This window comes from Clupea harengus, chromosome 1, assembly GCF_900700415.2.
Source record: "Clupea harengus chromosome 1, Ch_v2.0.2, whole genome shotgun sequence".
NCBI classification, from domain to species: Eukaryota; Metazoa; Chordata; class Actinopteri; order Clupeiformes; family Clupeidae; genus Clupea; species Clupea harengus.
In genome coordinates this window covers 27,527,800-27,545,468 of record NC_045152.1, presented here as the reverse complement: position 1 = coordinate 27,545,468, position 17,669 = coordinate 27,527,800, and the positions used below count along the sequence as shown (strand labels likewise).

At 43.3% G+C, this 17,669-nt stretch overlaps 1 protein-coding gene across 1 annotated transcript in view; it reads left to right on the top strand.

Annotated features, from left to right (window-relative positions):
- Nucleotides 1–341: 341 nt before the first annotated feature.
- abca3b (ATP-binding cassette, sub-family A (ABC1), member 3b) overlaps nucleotides 342–17,669 on the top strand; it is a 25,436-nt gene continuing 8,108 nt past the window's right edge. Inside the window, exons 1-19 of the mRNA XM_031574344.2 lie at nucleotides 342–601; nucleotides 1,829–1,918; nucleotides 3,544–3,802; nucleotides 5,252–5,379; nucleotides 6,293–6,458; nucleotides 7,443–7,702; nucleotides 7,806–7,922; nucleotides 8,103–8,223; nucleotides 9,709–9,882; nucleotides 10,153–10,334; nucleotides 10,761–10,907; nucleotides 11,031–11,160; nucleotides 11,659–11,813; nucleotides 11,980–12,135; nucleotides 12,520–12,730; nucleotides 13,015–13,165; nucleotides 13,835–13,933; nucleotides 15,439–15,637; nucleotides 15,884–16,190. Of these exons, the coding sequence (XP_031430204.1) occupies nucleotides 1,865–1,918; nucleotides 3,544–3,802; nucleotides 5,252–5,379; nucleotides 6,293–6,458; nucleotides 7,443–7,702; nucleotides 7,806–7,922; nucleotides 8,103–8,223; nucleotides 9,709–9,882; nucleotides 10,153–10,334; nucleotides 10,761–10,907; nucleotides 11,031–11,160; nucleotides 11,659–11,813; nucleotides 11,980–12,135; nucleotides 12,520–12,730; nucleotides 13,015–13,165; nucleotides 13,835–13,933; nucleotides 15,439–15,637; nucleotides 15,884–16,190 (3,016 nt within the window). The 5' untranslated portion in view covers nucleotides 342–601; nucleotides 1,829–1,864. The remainder of the gene's footprint in view (nucleotides 602–1,828; nucleotides 1,919–3,543; nucleotides 3,803–5,251; nucleotides 5,380–6,292; nucleotides 6,459–7,442; nucleotides 7,703–7,805; nucleotides 7,923–8,102; nucleotides 8,224–9,708; nucleotides 9,883–10,152; nucleotides 10,335–10,760; nucleotides 10,908–11,030; nucleotides 11,161–11,658; nucleotides 11,814–11,979; nucleotides 12,136–12,519; nucleotides 12,731–13,014; nucleotides 13,166–13,834; nucleotides 13,934–15,438; nucleotides 15,638–15,883; nucleotides 16,191–17,669) is intronic.

Here is a 17,669-nt window from a genome sequence, read left to right as displayed (position 1 = left end):
TAGTGTGGTCTAGTGGGAGACATGAAACTTGGTGTGAGTAAAGTAGGGACTGTCCTTAATGAGTGTGCCAAATTTCAGAAAAAGTTACCATACGGTTCTAGGGGCTGCCATTGACTCCAATGGCACAAGAATAATAATAAGAATACCTACAATAACAATAGGTTTCCTCCTGACGGAGGAACCCTAATAATAATAAGAAATGAAAAAATGCCATTTCAAAAATGTCCGGTCGCAAATCTAAAATCTTCATTTTCATGGCCTTATAAAAGCCAGCTTTTCTCGCCCTGAAAGAGAGACAAATGTCACGTGACACGATATTACCTCTCTTTCCCGGTCACATGACTTTGTTGACGATTGTATGTTCGCACAATGGATATGCTCTGTCCACCGTATGCTGCAGTGTCATCGCTCTAGAGTCGAAATTAACGACTCATAATTTAACACTTTTGCTATCGCCAAAGCCTCTGGTGAACTGTCCGCAGTCAGCTGGTCGAAAAGGAGGATTTTACTCAATGTTACCATAAAAAGGACGATTGTAACATTACTGCGCTGAAGAAAGGACAGCCTATGACATCTATGGGCCTTTACCGTCTGATCTGAGGTAATGCCGTCTTTTATATGCTATACTTATATTCAGTCAGATACTTAATTGTTCTGCACGATGTTATGTAATGTCAGCAGGCAAAAACTATAATTTTGCTAACATGTGGACGAATCTTTAAAAGCCCTTTGTCGTCAGGCATAGTTTCATGAAAGAAGAGAAAATGACGGACAGATGCTTTATCCAATCGCTATAGGCCTTAGGTCGAGCTCCACTGATGGATTCTTTCGTAAATAGCCTAAATGTAAATTGCTTCTGAAATGGATAACATTTAAACACAATATGCATAGTGGAATAGGCATTTCCCGACACGTCCTCGGCTGTCGGGCCTCACAAGCCCACTAAATTAAGTTTTTCTCCATTACGAGGGAGAAACTGTAACGTACTGTAACAAGGACATCATCTTGTCTTGATTGTATTATTCGGCCTAGTCGATGTAGTTTCTGTGGTGGTGTTCATCAGGCCGATGTTAAACCAAAATGAAAATTATTTTTCAAATGTGCTATAGTTTTTTCTAGCTAAATGAATTTAAAGACCTAACAACAGGAAGAAAACTTTGCCTTGATGTAACGCGATAGGTTTCTGGAAATCGAGAGCTCGGGAATTCTCTCTTGAGCAACTAGCTAAGAGCTATTTTATGTCTTTCTTGAGAAGCGATGTTTTTTTTTTTTTAGATTTACGTGACCTGCTACATTTATCTCCCCATAAATGAACTGCACTAGCAGGTGTGTAGCCTACATATGAAATCACAATTTGGTCTACAAGTTAGGTTTAGACACCTGTTTCCTGGCATAAACATTGCCAAGGATGTTGACTTTTGGGTAGCATACTCCATATCTAGTCTTTTTGAATGCGTCATACTAACTACAGGATTAGGACAAAAACCTAATTTTCTATTTTTGTTGCACCTCATTGTTATTGCTATGATGGTTAAATAGTTTCTTTGACAGTTTTCATTTGAAATGGTGCAGATGAGTTACTGTTTTAATGGCTTCATGCAAAGGTGATCAAGTAAGGGTTCATTCATAGCTGGGTTAGTGTAGAAATTACTTTATGTGACTAGGTGAAAATATCTTATAATAGCACTGTGTTGTCACATGGAATGTGACTTTTGTCACAATCCCTTTGTTATCACTACATAATGATAAATCCCTGATTGAAGTTCTCTCTGAACACCTTTTGTGTCTTGTGAATTTATGTGCTTGTTCCCTTACCCCGTTTCTGTAGGTTGCGTGAATCTGGTCTGCATTCTCACCTTGCAAAATGGCTGTGCTACGGCAGTTTGGATTACTTCTGTGGAAGAACTACCTACAGCAGGTCGGTCATGTAAAAGATAAATTAGGAAGGTTTTATACCTAGTGAAGATGAGGATTATATACCACATTGTGAAAACTTCACCAGATTTAACTAAATGTTTTACTCTAACCACTATATCACGTTGTAAAGCTGTTTCCATCCTATTTGGGAAAAGGGTGCTATGACAGCATGGGTTTTCCGTAAAAAGGTGTCTAAATGGGATAAACTGTTTTCTCTTCACACACTGTTTCACTTGTAAGGTACAATTTCAAGGATGACATTGGAATTTAGACTGTTGCCTTATTGTAAACCATTTAGAAATCAAAAGATAATTGTAGTGAATTCTGGCAGTATGTGCTCATCTTTAAGACTTATATACTACTTGATTATTAAGTTATCCAGTGTTGTCAGACTACTTACATTTAAAACTCTTCTGGAGTTTATATGAGGTTTCCTAAGTGTTTTTCTGCATGTAGGTGGTGTTATTAGGTTTATTTTGCCTAGAAGACTCACTGCACAATCACCTTAACCTGTATCCTGCCCTCAAAATGACCCACAGATAAAGTACTGGACTGTGGCTACTCATGAGAAATGTAATTAGACTCCTGGTGTACTCTGAGAAATCACATCCTTTTACATAAATGACTGTTGGTTCTTGCTTTTATATCTGGGTATGTGCCAAGGGTTGCTATCATGGCAGCAGAACAGTAGAACTTCAGATTTAGGTCTATTAGCTCCTCTCACAAAGTGGCAAGTGGTCATGCATTGCCAAAGCCTCTATAATACAGATCTATATCAAAACAAACAAGTTGTGGTCTGCTTATATGCTAAGAGTACAGTTTAAACATTATGCGATAGATTTATTTCTTGCTCTCGGGCCAGGTGTCTTGAGTAATTCAAATGTGAACTTGGAGTTGCACAATGGCAGACTGTGAAAATAAGTCTCTGAGCAGTATGTAGCATAACCACTCCTATTTAACTGAAAGGCTGTTTGTTACCACCCCCCACCACCACCACCACCTCCCTGATCCAGTTGTGGTTGCTAGGAGATACGGCCCAGTAAGGTCAGTTTAGAAGGGTTTGCTCACAGATAGGGAAAGTGAAAGAGGGAGAAAGGGCATGTGAGGTACTGTACTTACAAATCAAGAAAGTAGAAATGTAAATGTTACAGCAGATGAAGTTCTGCCTAATAGGTGTGGCTCTGGCCCTCGTTCCTGTATCTCCACACACTCACAAACCGCCGGTTATGTCTTGTATTACAATTTAAATGTATTGCTCGAGCTATTTCTGTCTGCATGCAACATCTACTCACACACTAAATGTGTTTGTCTTCTGATAGGTAGTAGCCTATCTTTAAAAGAACAAAAATAACACAGCATAAGTACTGCTAAAATAATGCTACTGAGTTCCTTTTCCTCTTTCCTCAGCGTGTGTGTGTGTATCCCATACTAACCTTTTGTACAGGGCCATTCTACTCAAGAATAGAGAAAGTGATGAAAGCCCTGACTCATGCAGTGTGACGTTGTTTTCCTGATGCTTTTGGAAATATACAATTATAGCCCTCCTTCACCATCCATCTACTGACTGCATCTCTCTCTTTTCCTTTTGTTCTCTTGTCGTTCTCTTTCATCCTTTGCCATCAACAGAAGCGGCAGATTCTGGTGACGTTGGTGGAGGTCGCTCTGCCCATGCTCTTCTCGGCCATTCTGATTGCCCTGCGCCAGCGTGTGCCCTTCACGAACTACCCAAATGCAACACATTACAACAGCTTCTCTGTGGATCACGTGCCCTTTAAGTTGGAATTCGGCAACTACCAGCTGGTCTATGTGCCTAGCAATGCCAGTGTGGTGCGCCAGGTGGCTGAAGATGTGCAGCGCAGCCTGGGTGTCAAGGTCATCACATCTGGTGGGTACCAAGCAGTAAAACATTATTTGATTGGTCTGGAAACAAATGAAGGCTTCATTTGGTTGGCCCAAAAATAAGGGGAGCATCTTGCATTAGATTTTAGAATGAGCAGACAGATCCTAGCATAGCTTTTCTGGCAGCATGTTAATCTTGTTAATTTTCATGATGTCAAAGTTGAGCTGCTGTCCACTAGTTATTTTGGAGGGACACAAGCTCATGACGGAGTGCCCAGAAATAGCTTACTCATCTCAGCCATGAGGGAGATAATATGACTTAACGTACAGTGTACAGTGACTCTGCAGTCAGTCTTCTAGGTGATGAACTGTTGAGAAACTGAATTTTCTTTATTCAGAATTTGAATTTTGTTATTCTGGTCCAGACTTCAGCAGCAGTGAACATGTGGCTCAGGTGGTCATCGTTAAAAGGATAGGACATATTTATGCCATAAATCCAATGAAACATACATTGGTGTTAATGATCCAGTTGTACTACATAAGTATGAAAGTCATCAGATCATATAGCAAATATATTCTGGACATATGGTGACAAAAGTTGCAATTAATGTTTACTGTACTCATATCCCCTTTGGTTCCTCTGCACAGCTGTGCATTGTGCCAACACAATATATTCAAATCATTGGTTTGTATATAAATGGAACAGGCTGAAAGTAATAGCAATATTTACACTATTATTGTAAAAATGGTAAGGGTCTGTATGGACCTACTTACACACACACTGACTTGCACGCGGATATAGACATGCGTGTACATGCTCCCACAGGTTTAGCTTGTCAGACCAGTAACTGGCTGTGCAAGTTTTCCGCCATGGCACATATCTCTTAATGGATAGTTGTGGAGATGGTCAGACAGAGGTAAACTGAAAGAAAGGGCTAAAAGCTGGAACTGGAGAAGAACACCCGGCTATTCGCTGAATGGTGTTGAATGATGTGGGAGAAGAAATAGGAGCCGGTTATTTGATCCCCGGGGATCTACAATAGCTATTCTTTTTTTTTAAAAAGTGTGCATGCTTCCAGATTGTGCCAGTGTTTGTGGAAGGCAAGGCTGGTGTATCTTGGCTTTCTCTCAGTGACTTTTGGTTCACCTCACCATGTTTTCTTACCATTCCTCAGAGCTACCTAGAAGTATAGATAAGCTTGGAATGTGTGGTTAGAGATGGTTTCAGATGGCAGGCAAATCAGCAAGTACCAGAAGACATGGTGCCATGGGTGTCCTACATAAGACTATAATAGGCCTCCACGTGGTTTTAATGTACAGAGGTGTGCTTGCTGTTAGGCCTCTTTAAGACTGATCAAATAAATAAATTGATTGATTGATTGATTGACTGGAATGCTACACGTGGCTGTTGAATTCACAAATTCACAAAGTAAAGAGGGGAAGCCAGAGCATAAAGCTGCGTGGGTGTTTGTGAATGTTTTTGTTTTGTTTCCAGTTCGTGGCTTCGAGACGGAAGAACAGTTTGAAGACTTTGTGAAGACAGACCCTCGTTCAGGAAAGGTTTTGGCTGCTGTGGTGTTTAAGAACACATTCATCCATGATGATGATCCTCTTCCATTAGAGGTGAAATTTGGGGTAGAGAATGGAGGGGACTGTTCGTGTTCAGTGTCTGTGTATGGTTGACAGATGTTAATAAATGACAGTAAACATCTATTGCAGGACATAAATTGGTTAGTTGGATTTTATTTACTTTAACAATAGACAAAAACTTTAAAGAGGAGCTATAATGCACCCGAGTTAACTACTGGCTAATTTCTTTCCACCGTTCCTAGGCACATGGACCTAAAAATAATAAGATACAATAAGACACTCAACTTGGTGTAGGTCATGAATCAGTATTAGTGCTCTCACTTTTTTCTTCTTAAGATTGAAGCTTTTAATAATAGATATTTAAATGTAAAATCACTGAATTAATGGAGAATCAGCACAAAGGAGGTATATTTAAATTAAAATAATATTGTTTAATTGTTTTAACTTTGAACACAGATTCTGTGAACTAGAGATAAAACCAAAATTGTCTGTCAGCTTTAAAGGCATATTTCTTATATGTGTAGCACGTGTGAAGAGACTTTTATTTTGAAAAGGGATTGAGATGAAGATGCGGAGAAGTAGAGAAGAAGAGACACAGACTTTTGGGGAGGGAAATACTTTGAAGGGAGCATGTGACTAGGTCAGCCTGTCAGTAGTTAGAACGTGGTGTGGAAGGAAGATTAGAGATACGAAAAATATCACAGTTGAAAGAATTCAAATAGAAACGATTAGGTCATCCAAATAATTGTCACCATTATTGATGACAACCTAGACTAGAAATACAACTCATATTATATATTCAAGACAGCTTAGTAATGTAATGTAGATGCTTTGATGCTGTTAAGGTTGCATTTATGACAAAGAATTTCCCATCAGGGATTAGTAAAGCACATCCAATCCAATCCACTAATGTATGTCTCTCTATTTCTGTGCTTCGCCTGCACAGGTGAATTATCACCTGCGGTTCCCATACAGCCCCCGCTTTGCGCCTGCCAGGGAGAAGTCGGAGCTGAACCCCAATAATGACATGGACTGGCACACGCTTAAACTCTTCCCCCTATTCCAGCTGCCTGGACCCCGTGAGCAGCACGACCTTCGCGGTGGTACACCAGGTGAGCGGACACTGATGCACTCTGAGAACCTGTGAGCTGCCCTTGTTCCAGGTTCCTTCAGTTCTTGGTTGAACCGTCTAATAGTTTCCCTGTGTGGTTTGTGGAGCAGTTTGATTGGTTCTGACTGCTCCTTTTGGAGCTGCAGACGGGGCATTCTCTCTATGAGGGTTTCCATGACAACTGTGGCACTTCCCTGTATTCCTCTGTGTGGGATGCCTGTTGGTGTGTGGGATGTGGGGACACACAAGACTTCAGAGACAAATCCTATGGGATACGGTAGATTATATGGAAAACGTAGTTGCAGGTGCTATAGCTATATCAAGTTGCAGCCATTTTACATGGTTATCCGGAGCTACTCATGATAGCCACAGGGCATGTAAAATACACAAACTGTGATGACATTTCTTTTATCATGATTTTATGGTCAGCTCCAGTCACATTAGGCCTACAGGCTAATTTGTAAATGTGCAAGGTGAAATGAGCCAACTTTTGCTAGCTATTTTGAGAATCCAAAATCAGAAAGGCCTTTTTATCATAATTTTATAGCTGTTTAAAATGTTTTATCCAGAGGCTGTTGTAACTTGTCTTTAACTCTTTGGGTGTTTTGGGGTGTTTTGCGGGCTCGTTTATATGCACTTACTGATCAACAATATGTGATCAGATGAAGAGGATGAAAACAAGTCTTAGGCAGGCCTGGACATAACAACCCAGTTTTCCATTCTATTTGGTTCAACTGAATGATCAACAGCATCGAATGGTCAAGCAACCCGAGCACAGAATATTCTCCACGATCACAGTTAAATCATCATGCATTGCTAAAAATCTGGAATCTATCATTCTGCTTTATTATAACTAATAATTAAAATCTAGCATTATACCTATCTAGACACATTAGATTATGAATTCCAGTGTAAATGAGTATCTGCCTCTATATATTGTAGTTAAACATTTTTCTCCCTCATGTGTGTTTTTGTGTTCCTGTAGGATATTATCGTGAGGGCTTTCTCACGCTGCAGCATGCGGTTGACCGGGCTATCATGCGCGCGTACAACAAAACTGCGGCGACGACTCTGCTGGCGCAGACGCGTGTGGTTCTGTCGCGCTTTCCCTTCCCAGCCTTCATCTATGATGTGTTCATCCTGGTCATCCAGAGCCAGCTGCCCTTGCTGCTGGTGCTCAGCTTCACCTACACTTCACTCAACATCATACGTGCTGTGGTGCAGGAGAAAGAGAGGAAACTCAAGGTGTGTGTGTGCAGCTGTTTATGTCAAGTATTAAACTTGTTAAACTTCTACCTGTGTGTGTGTGTGTGTGTGTCCCATGTTTATGCGTTCGCTTGTATTGCAGGAGTACATGCGAATGATGGGTCTTAGTAACTGGCTCCACTGGAGCGCCTGGTTCCTCGTGTTCTTCCTCTTCCTCTCCATCTCTATCTTCTTCGTCACACTGCTCTTCTGTGTGAAGGTCAGTGTAAATGACTCCCTGTGTGTGTGTGTGTGTGTGTGTGTGTGTGATGTTTTGCATAACAATGACTGCAGTTTTATGTTAATGTGTGTATGTATGTTTGTTTCCTGGTGCATTATTGATTTGAATGATGTAATTGGCTGTTGACCATGTGTTTGATGCATTGCTATGCTGAGACAGGTCAGTACCAAAGGAGCAGTATTGACCTACAGCGATCCAACCCTGGTGTTTGTGTTCCTGCTGGTGTTTGCTGTCGCAACTATCAACTTCAGCTTCATGATTAGCTCCTTCTTTTGCAGAGGTGGGTCTGTGAACTTCTTCTGGGAAATGGGAATTTAGAGATGGAAGGGGAACAGAGAGATAGCTATTTGGAGTCTTGTAAGGTTACATGTGACTCATAGTGGCCTGGTGTATGCTTGAGTGATTGTATGTGGTCGTGTGTTCCCCTGGAAATCAGGAGTGATGAGATTCATGGGACGAATTATCGATGGGTCTGTAGATTATTGATGCAAGTAGCTTGACTGCTGTGCTCTGAAGTGAACTCCTATCGTCACAGGTTCAGCTGAATGTACAATTCCCTACCCTGCAGCACACAACCACACACACAGCACACAAACAACACACACACACACACACACACACACACACACTGCAGCTTGGTGGTGTGTTCAGGATTGGTTCTGTGGAGGAGGAGTTCAAAGGTCAGGTTAGGTTTAAGACATTATTAAGACCCTAAAAGGCCCGTAGTTCCCCACAAGTTCCTCAATGCCTGTTCTAGTGTTCAGCCAGATGCCTCACCTCCACCACTGCTGCCCCCTTTAATACAGGGCTATATAGGGATCCGTAATCAATATCTGTCACAAATGCCCAAATGGCACACTGTCATTTTTATATTTTTATGCACAGGAAAAGATGTTAAACTCCTTGTGCTATTGGTTGGGGACTTCCCACAGCAGCCAATCCTCTCACTGTCTAATGCAAGTGCTCATAGCCAGCAACCTAACCAATATATAACTGCCCGACCGTGCACAGCAGGATACAACAATAACGCACAACTGGCTGGCAGCCACAACATGTGCATCACGTTGTACCCGGGATCTGTAAAGGCCCTCCTTCACAGTACAACAGGCACTGTCTGTAGCCAACAAGCGCTAAACACAACAACGTGACTGCCCAAACATAGAACTTGAGAAGCAGGAAACAACTTCAACAAAGCTGCCTTTGTGGCAGGCTCAACAGCAAGGTCTGGAGTCCAAAATCTAACAGAAGTGTTGTGGTTGATTTATCTCCACTGCTCTCGTGTGTGCTTGCCAACCCCATTGCTCGCTCCCACTAGCAGTTCAGCATACTTTAGCTTCTTCCTTCTAAATGCTTCCTCAATCGCATATTCAAATGGAATAATCAATAAAGTGAATAATACACTCAGAATACAACACCATGCCAAATTTTCTTTGTGTTTTTGAGTGCTTATGGATGTAAAAATAACTGATGTTTTCCTTATATCAGTTTGCCATGCAATCCTGGAAACCCTGTGTTTTCATGGCAATTTGTTTTGTTTTTGTTTTGTTTTTGCCATTCCTTGAGTCTCTCATTGTGAGTGCACAGTGCTCCTTATCCTTGGCCAGTCTGTCAATAGGAGGGAGTGAATGAGTCAAATAAACATAATTCTATTTGATGTTAGAATGGAGTTTTACGTAAGGTTCATAAATGTTCTATTATAGATTCTTCCTCAACCTGTAAGACTTTTACATCTCTTCCTCTCTCTGTGGTCTGTTTGTGTGTGCAGCCAATGTTGCGGCTGCGGCAGGTGGGTTCATCTACTTCCTGAGTTACGTGCCATACGTCTTCCTGTGGCCTCGCTACGACCTTCTGAGCCACGCCCAAAAAGTCTCTGCCTGCCTCATCTCAAACGTTGCCATGGCAATGGGAGCACAGCTCATCGGCATGTTCGAGGGCAAAGGTCAGCCCTGCCTTTATTTCTGACTTTCAATTTGAGACTGTGTTTTTAGACTGCGCATTTGGTCACTGTGAATGTGTGGGTCTCTAACATATTTAGTATGCAGTACATTATTAATGCAATTTTACATTAATATCGGAAGGGTTATTTTTCAATAGAGTCTTATAAACATCAACTTTGTGTGTGTGTGTGTGTGTGTGTGTGTGTGTGTGTGTGTGTGTGTGTGTGTGTGTGTGTGTGTGTGTGTGTGTGTGTCTGTGTCTATACCTACAGGCACAGGGGTGCAGTGGAGCAACCTGTTTGAGCCGGTGAGCGTGGATGATGACTTCTCGCTGGCACAGGTGATGGGGCTGCTGCTGCTGGATGCAGTGCTCTATGGCATGCTGGCCTGCTACATGGAGACAGTCTTCCCAGGGGAGTACGGGGTCCCGCGGCCCTGGTACTACTTCATGCTGGTAAGTCACAAGCTAGCTTGCTAGGTCCTGCTAACATGTGCACATGCACATCTTGAAATGTACAATAAAAAAATGATATGCATCATATCTTGGAAAAACTGTCCACAGTATTTTAAAAGAAAAAGACAAATACAATAGTGTACAAAACAGGGTAATTTTACTGCCATATATGGAGTCATTTACTGTGGGTGCCTTATTGGGGGCCATGACGACTACGCCCAGCTGATCTGCTTGGCCCTCACATCGATGCCTGCAGACTACAGACTCTGGTGTTAGGTCGTGTGCTTTCTCCCCAATGAAAACTGGTGATTGTACACACTCTTGGATGTCTCTCTCTCTCTCTCTGTATGTCAGCAGAAGACAGAGAAAAGTTCTGCCAATTCATAGCAACCGATAACACTGACGTACCTCCTGTAATCTCTAAAGCCCTCCTACTGGTGCAGCACTCCCCGTGTGGCGTTCCTGAAGGAGAAGGAGGAAGAGGAGGATGCAGAGAAGGCGCTGAAGGGAGAGTTCATAGAGGAGGAGCCGGCCGGCTTGGTGTCAGGAGTTAAGATCAAGCATCTAGGCAAGGTACACTCAATGTGGCGATGCACACACAGACACGTGCACTCACATAAAAGTGCACAGACCCATTCTTGAGGCTTCGAGGGAAGCAGGTGGGAATGTGACTGACTTGTTTTGTTTGTTTTCAAGGTCTTCAAAGTGGGAAACAAAACAAAGGAAGCAGTGAGAGATCTGACACTGAACATGTTTGAAGGCCAGATCACTATTCTACTGGGACACAATGGAGCTGGCAAGAGCACTACTCTGTCCATGCTGACAGGTTGGTAGCATGCACATGTAGCACACAGGAGTATTTGATCAGAAACACACACACACACACACACACACACACACACACACATTGTTTTCTTGTGAGAATATGTACTAAAGTTTCTAAGGATAGTCTGTTGCAAGAAAACAGTTAACAATGGGAGATTTGCAAATAATGACATCCTGGTTTAAAGGTCTTTTTAATGGGCATACTCAGTGTCTTTTATGAGCTGCTGTCCTTTTAACTGTTGCGAAATGTATTGGCTGCTGTCCTTTAAACTGCTGTGGTATGTATTGGCTGCTGTCCTTTAAAGTGCTGTGATATATATTGGCTGCTGTCCTTTAAAGTGCTGTGATATGTATTGGCTGCTGTCCTTTAAAGTGCTGTGGTATGTATTGGCTGCTGTCCTTTAAACTGCTGTGGTATATATTGGCTGCTGTCCTTTAAAGTGCTGTGATATGTATTGGCTGCTGTCCTTTAAAGTGCTGTGATATGTATTGGCTGCAGGTCTATTCCCCCCCTCCAGCGGTCGGGCCTACATTAATGGCTATGATATCAGTCAGGACATGTCACTTATTCGCCGCAGCTTGGGCCTCTGTCCACAGCATGACGTGCTGTTTGACAACCTGACTGTCAGGGAGCATCTGCTCTTCTATGCACAGGTGGGTTTCCTACACACACACACACACACACACACACACACAGCAGGCTTGCTGGGTATTTAGCTATGGTATACTGTATACTGACTTCACATGTTTGCATGCATGTCTCACTCAATAAATGTCTCATTCTCTCCTTCTATCTGTCTCTGCATATTGTGTGCTACAGCTGAAAGGATATCCACAAGAGAAAATCCCAGATGAAGTGGACCGGATAATCCGTGTGCTGAACCTGGAGGACAAGCGGGACAGTCGCTCAAAGACTCTCTCCGGAGGCATGAGGAGGAAGCTCTCCATCGGCATCGCCCTCATCGGAGACTCCAAGGTCAGCCTGGATCAATGGCGTGCTCCAGTTGTTAGGCTCATAAGTTGCAGAGGTGGACAGGGTCTTACCACGTGTAGTGGACGCACAGATAGGACTTGCTATCTAAAACACACAAAAATTCAAAGAAATGAAATGACACAAATGTTTTGAAATGGCCATGTACTGTGCTGTACAAACAACAAGACAGGCCAGGTCATGGAAGTCAAAGGTCAGGTAAAGGCAACAAGGTTAAAATGTCAGCATGAGTACATTGATGAGCCGTTTAGCAATGGCACAGAAGGAGCTCAAGGATGGGCCAGTAGTCAGATTAAGCACCAGTGTTTATATGCATGTATGTGTGTGTGTGTGTGTGTGTGTGTGTGTGTGTGTGTGTGTGCACTGTAGGTGGTGATGCTGGATGAGCCCACCTCGGGCATGGACCCCTGCGCTCGGCGCGCCACCTGGGACCTGCTGCAGGGCGAGAAGCGCGGGCGCACCATCCTGCTCACCACACACTTCATGGACGAGGCCGACCTGCTGGGGGACCGCATCGCCATCATGGCTGCCGGAGAGCTACAGTGCTGTGGCTCGCCACTCTTCCTCAAGAACAAATATGGTGCGATACATTTCTTTACCATATTTCTTTACGTTATTTCATTACCTTTCATCTGCACTAAGCAAACATCTGTATACACTATCCATAGATGTAGACGGTTTAGCTCGTGCTCCAATGTTTCTTCTCCTTCAGACAGCAAAGGGAAGGCGTCTTTAATCTATACTAACCAGATGTGTGTGTGTGTGTGTGTGTGTGTGTGTGTGTGTGTGTGTGTGTGTGTGTGTGTGTGTGTGTGTGTGTGTGTGTGTGTGTGTGTGTGTGTGTGTGTGTGTGTGTGTGTGTAGGTGCTGGCTACCACATGGTGATAGTAAAAGATGCGCTCTGTAATGTGTCTGAGATTACTCGGCTGGTGCATCTGTATGTGCCTAACGCTACGCTAGAGAGCAGTGCTGGAGCAGAACTCTCCTACATATTGCCCAAAGAGAGCAGCAACCGGTAAGAGAAAACACACACACACACACACACACACACACACAGGCTCACACTCCCACACACAGACAGATGTGAGCACAATTACTGATGAACTAACTGGCGAATGTGCTAACAAGGGTCACAACAGAATTGTAGCCGTGTGCTGTTCCCTCCATCAGTAAACTGCAGCTAACAAACACGCCTAAACACATCTGCACATTTCCACACAACTAAGGACTTGACCGTGTCCTTTTTTTGGATACGTGATCCACCAGCTAGGGCATTTTTGCTTTGTGGAGAGTAAAGGAAGAGAGGCTTATGCTTACAGAGAAATGCCACTCCTTTGCCACCCTTGTTCTGCCACCCTTGTTCTGCCACTCCTTTGCCACCCTTGTTCAGCCACTCCTTTGCCACCCTTGTTCAGCCACTCCTTTGCCACCCTTGTTCTGCCACCCTTGTTCTGCCACTCCTTTGCCACCCTTGTTCAGCCACTCCTTTGCCACCCTTGTTCAGCCACTCCTTTGCCACCCTTGTTCTGCCACCCTTGTTCTGCCACTCCTTTGCCACCCTTGTTCTGCCACTCCTTTGCCACCCTTGTTTTGTGCCCCACATCAGGGTTACCAGTTAATTATTCATCAAGGTTAATTTGCTGTTGAGTTTTGTGTGTTGACAGTGTGTTTATTTTGGGTGCAGTTTCGAGCTTCTGTTTGCCGAGCTCGAGATGAACAGGGAAGAGCTGGGCATCGCCAGTTACGGAGCGTCTGTCACCACCATGGAGGAAGTGTTTCTGAGGTAACTCTCTAAACTCAAAGTCCACCGATAACTGCCACACAGTTTCTTACACACGAGAGATTAGATATCCAAATGTTGAAGCCCTTAATAATAATAATAATAATAATAATAATAATATTAATAATTCATTTAATTTATAGCGCACTCTATATTCATCTGAATGCATCCTTAGAGGTGTAGTACCCTTACACTTTTTGTCAAATTCAGCCCTGATCCGCTTTTACCCGAGGTGGGATTCCTCCTGTAGGACAAACAGGGGGTGCCTGTCATGTGACTGACAAGTCACTTAACTGGGCTCATTAAACTTCATTTGCTAGAGTGTAAATAGCTCAGTTCGTTATTGGGCAAGAAATTGACATGGGATTCCAGTGCAGAGGTTCTGCAGGACCTATTATGTGTAAACTGAGATTGATTTTAGAGTTCATAGACACACACACACACACACACACACAAACAAACAATACCTCTTTTGATCTTGTGTCTGAGCTTTTTGCTTCATTGCCTGGTATGCCATGATAAACAAGAACAGAAATTCACAGGACAGGAATTGTAATGTTGCATAAATATAATTGTGGTAGCGGTATTATCAGTAGACATTGGTGTTAGTGGTCATGTGTCGAAGTGTCTTGTAATCATCCAACTGTCCAGTGATGCACTTGTAAATGTGTAAGCCAATCAATCAGTAATTCCAAGAACTATGCAGCCAGTCAACATGCCATACACATAGTCCTTCCACGGTCGACTCGGCGTGTGCGTGTGCATGTGCGTGTGCGTGTGGGTGGGGAGGAGAAATGAAGTGGTGCCTAGCTAAGAAAGAGAAGGAAATACATTTTTAAAAGATTCAGAGGAAAGCTTGTGGTCCTGCAATTAAATTATAAGTGTTTGTGTTTGTGTGTCTGTGTATGTATGTGTTTGTGTGTGTCTGTGTGTGTTTGCGCATGCACACTCAAGCCTCTTCAGCTGCGGAGAAGGATGTGATATGAGAGAGTGAAGAGAGACATGGGGAGGCTATTCTGTATTTCATTCATTCACACACACAGACACACACACACAGACACACACACACAGACACACACACACACACACACACACACAAAAAAATATGCCTTGTGCGTCAGTCTGAGCCTGAGTCTCATTTTCAACTAATCTCATTGTGTTCAAGCTTCCTGGTGAAAATGCAATACATTACTACTGGAATTGAATTTGGTATTAATAGTGGTGACTAATCAGAGTTTAGTGGATGTGTGTACGCTCTCTATGCCAATATTTGTGTGTATACACACAGGCTTCTTCCTGTGTATGTACTCTCTCTCTGCAGCTGCTCGTCTGTACACATGCAGGTTATCTGTGTCGTGTGTGTGTGTGTGTGTGTGTGTCTCGTGTGTGTGTCTCGTGTGTGTGTGTGTCTCGTGTGTGTGTGTGGGTGTGTGTGTTCCAAAACGTTTTTTTTTTGTACGTGTGTATCTGATTTGTATCTGATTGCACTTGTGTGTGAATGTGTACAGAGTTGGGAAGCTGGTGGACTCCAGTCTGGACATCCAGGCCATCCAGCTGCCGGCACTGCAGTACCAGCACGAGCGCCGGTCACATGACTGGACCATGGACGACGCCAGCAGCATCAGTGGGCTGACTGACGTCACAGATTTCACTGACAGCGGCACACTCATCTCAGAGGACTGCTCCAACATCAAGCTCAATACTGGGGTTAGCACCATGCACCACACACTGACATGCACATACATGGCAAAACACACAAATATATACATTTACCACCTAGAAATGGACAGACATTCTATACATTTACCCATTTAAGCTGTCTCTGTCCCTCTTACATACACCTCACACTCAATGGTCACACACACACACACACACACACACACACACACACACACACACACACACACACACACACTCTCTCTCTCTAACTCCGTTACCCCTGTATTCCTCCAGGCCAGACTCTACATGCAGCAGTTCTATGCCATGTTTCTGAAGCGAGCTCTGTATAGCTGGCGGAACTGGAAGGTGATGGTGGCCCAGTTCCTCGTGCCGCTGGTGTTCACAGTGCTGGCGCTGGTGGTGGCCCGCACCCTCCCCGGTCGGCACAACACCCCCCAGTTAAAGCTGTCGCTGGACCGCTACGGCCCCACCCACGTGCCTGTAGCCCTGGAGCCCACAGCGGGGCCCTTAGCTGTGGCTCTGGCCCAGGCCTACAGCAGCCAGCTGCCCGAGCAGAGGGCCACACCCAACAACGTCACAGGTCAGAACTCCTCCGGTAAAGGAGGACCGGTTTATCTACACGGGTTAATGGGGTGTTTGTGTTTGTGTGGAGGTCATGTCTGCACGTTGGGGTCACAGAGGAAAAGAATAGAAACTGGGAAAATACTGCCATCTGCTGTTAAGTTTTTAAGGCCTCTAGTTCACCTGGTAAACTTGGTTGGTTTGTAAAACAACATATTTTAGGAGCTAATACACATACCTATATAGTATGGACAATACATATATATATTAAACAACAAACATGAGTACACCCCTGTGCAATCTCACTTAAATGTCAAATGATTCAATATTGTATCACCTTGCAGTAATCGCATTATTCTACGTTTAACAGTGTGTGTATATATATATATATATATATATATATATATATATATATATATATGGCTTTTATATCAAATTGAAAACTAACTATTTAGATTTACTATATACACTTGCGTTGCACAAGTGTTGCATTCATTTCTGGAGAGATGTTCTGCCATTCAGATTTTTTTTTCAGCTGCTCTTTGCTGGAGGTGTTGTATTTCTCTACCCGTCTCTTTAATATATCCCAAAGGTGTTCTACTAGATTCAAGTCAGGCAGCATACTTGGCCAGGTTATAGTTTTCACTTTTTTCTCCTTTAGAACTTCTTGCATGATTTTGGCAGTATACTTATTATACTGGAATATTCCTTTTCTGCCAAGCTTCTGGAGACTGGGAGTCATCTTGTCAGTCAGTATATCTCCCCAACACGTTTTGCACTCTTGCTGGCCCATATCATCACACTCCCACCTCCGTGCTTCACTGTCGGGACTATCACTGTGCTAGACCTGCTGGCCAGGTTCACGCCAAACATGCTGGACCCCATCTGGGCCAAACACATTTATCTTGGTTTCACATGACCAAAGAATGTGCTCCCAATATTCATCAGGCTTCTTTTTTTTGTTTTGTGCCAAAGAGCAAGGAAGGTTTTTTTCCTTGGAAGCTGTCCATAGAGGTTGACGTCATGCAATGGGCTTCACACAGTCTGTGTCACAGAAACTCTGATTTCCAGTGAAAAACCTCTGTGCCAAGTCTGAAGCAGTCGCCTGTCTGTTCTTCAGAGCATGATTGTGCAAGTAGCACACTGTCTGTGGTGTCATTTTAGGAGGACAGACACTGCGACTCTGATGAGTGGTAGTATTGCACGTTCTGTACCTCCTGATTACTGCTGCAACTTTGTTTCAACCTTTTTTTTTCTTTGCTCACCAATCTTCCTGTATCCTCTTCCATCTTTGTGACATTTCACAATCAGATATCCCAATTCCTCTGGCAATTTTCTTCCACGTGGAGCCCTGAAGCAGATAGACACAGCCCAAAGCTCCAAACTTGAGTGTTCACAGATCATTTTTTTAAACCATGTCCATGCAATGAGGCTAGTTGGAAATCAAAGGTGTACTAAATTGTGTTTCAATGATCACAGGTGTCTGACTTGTGTGTCG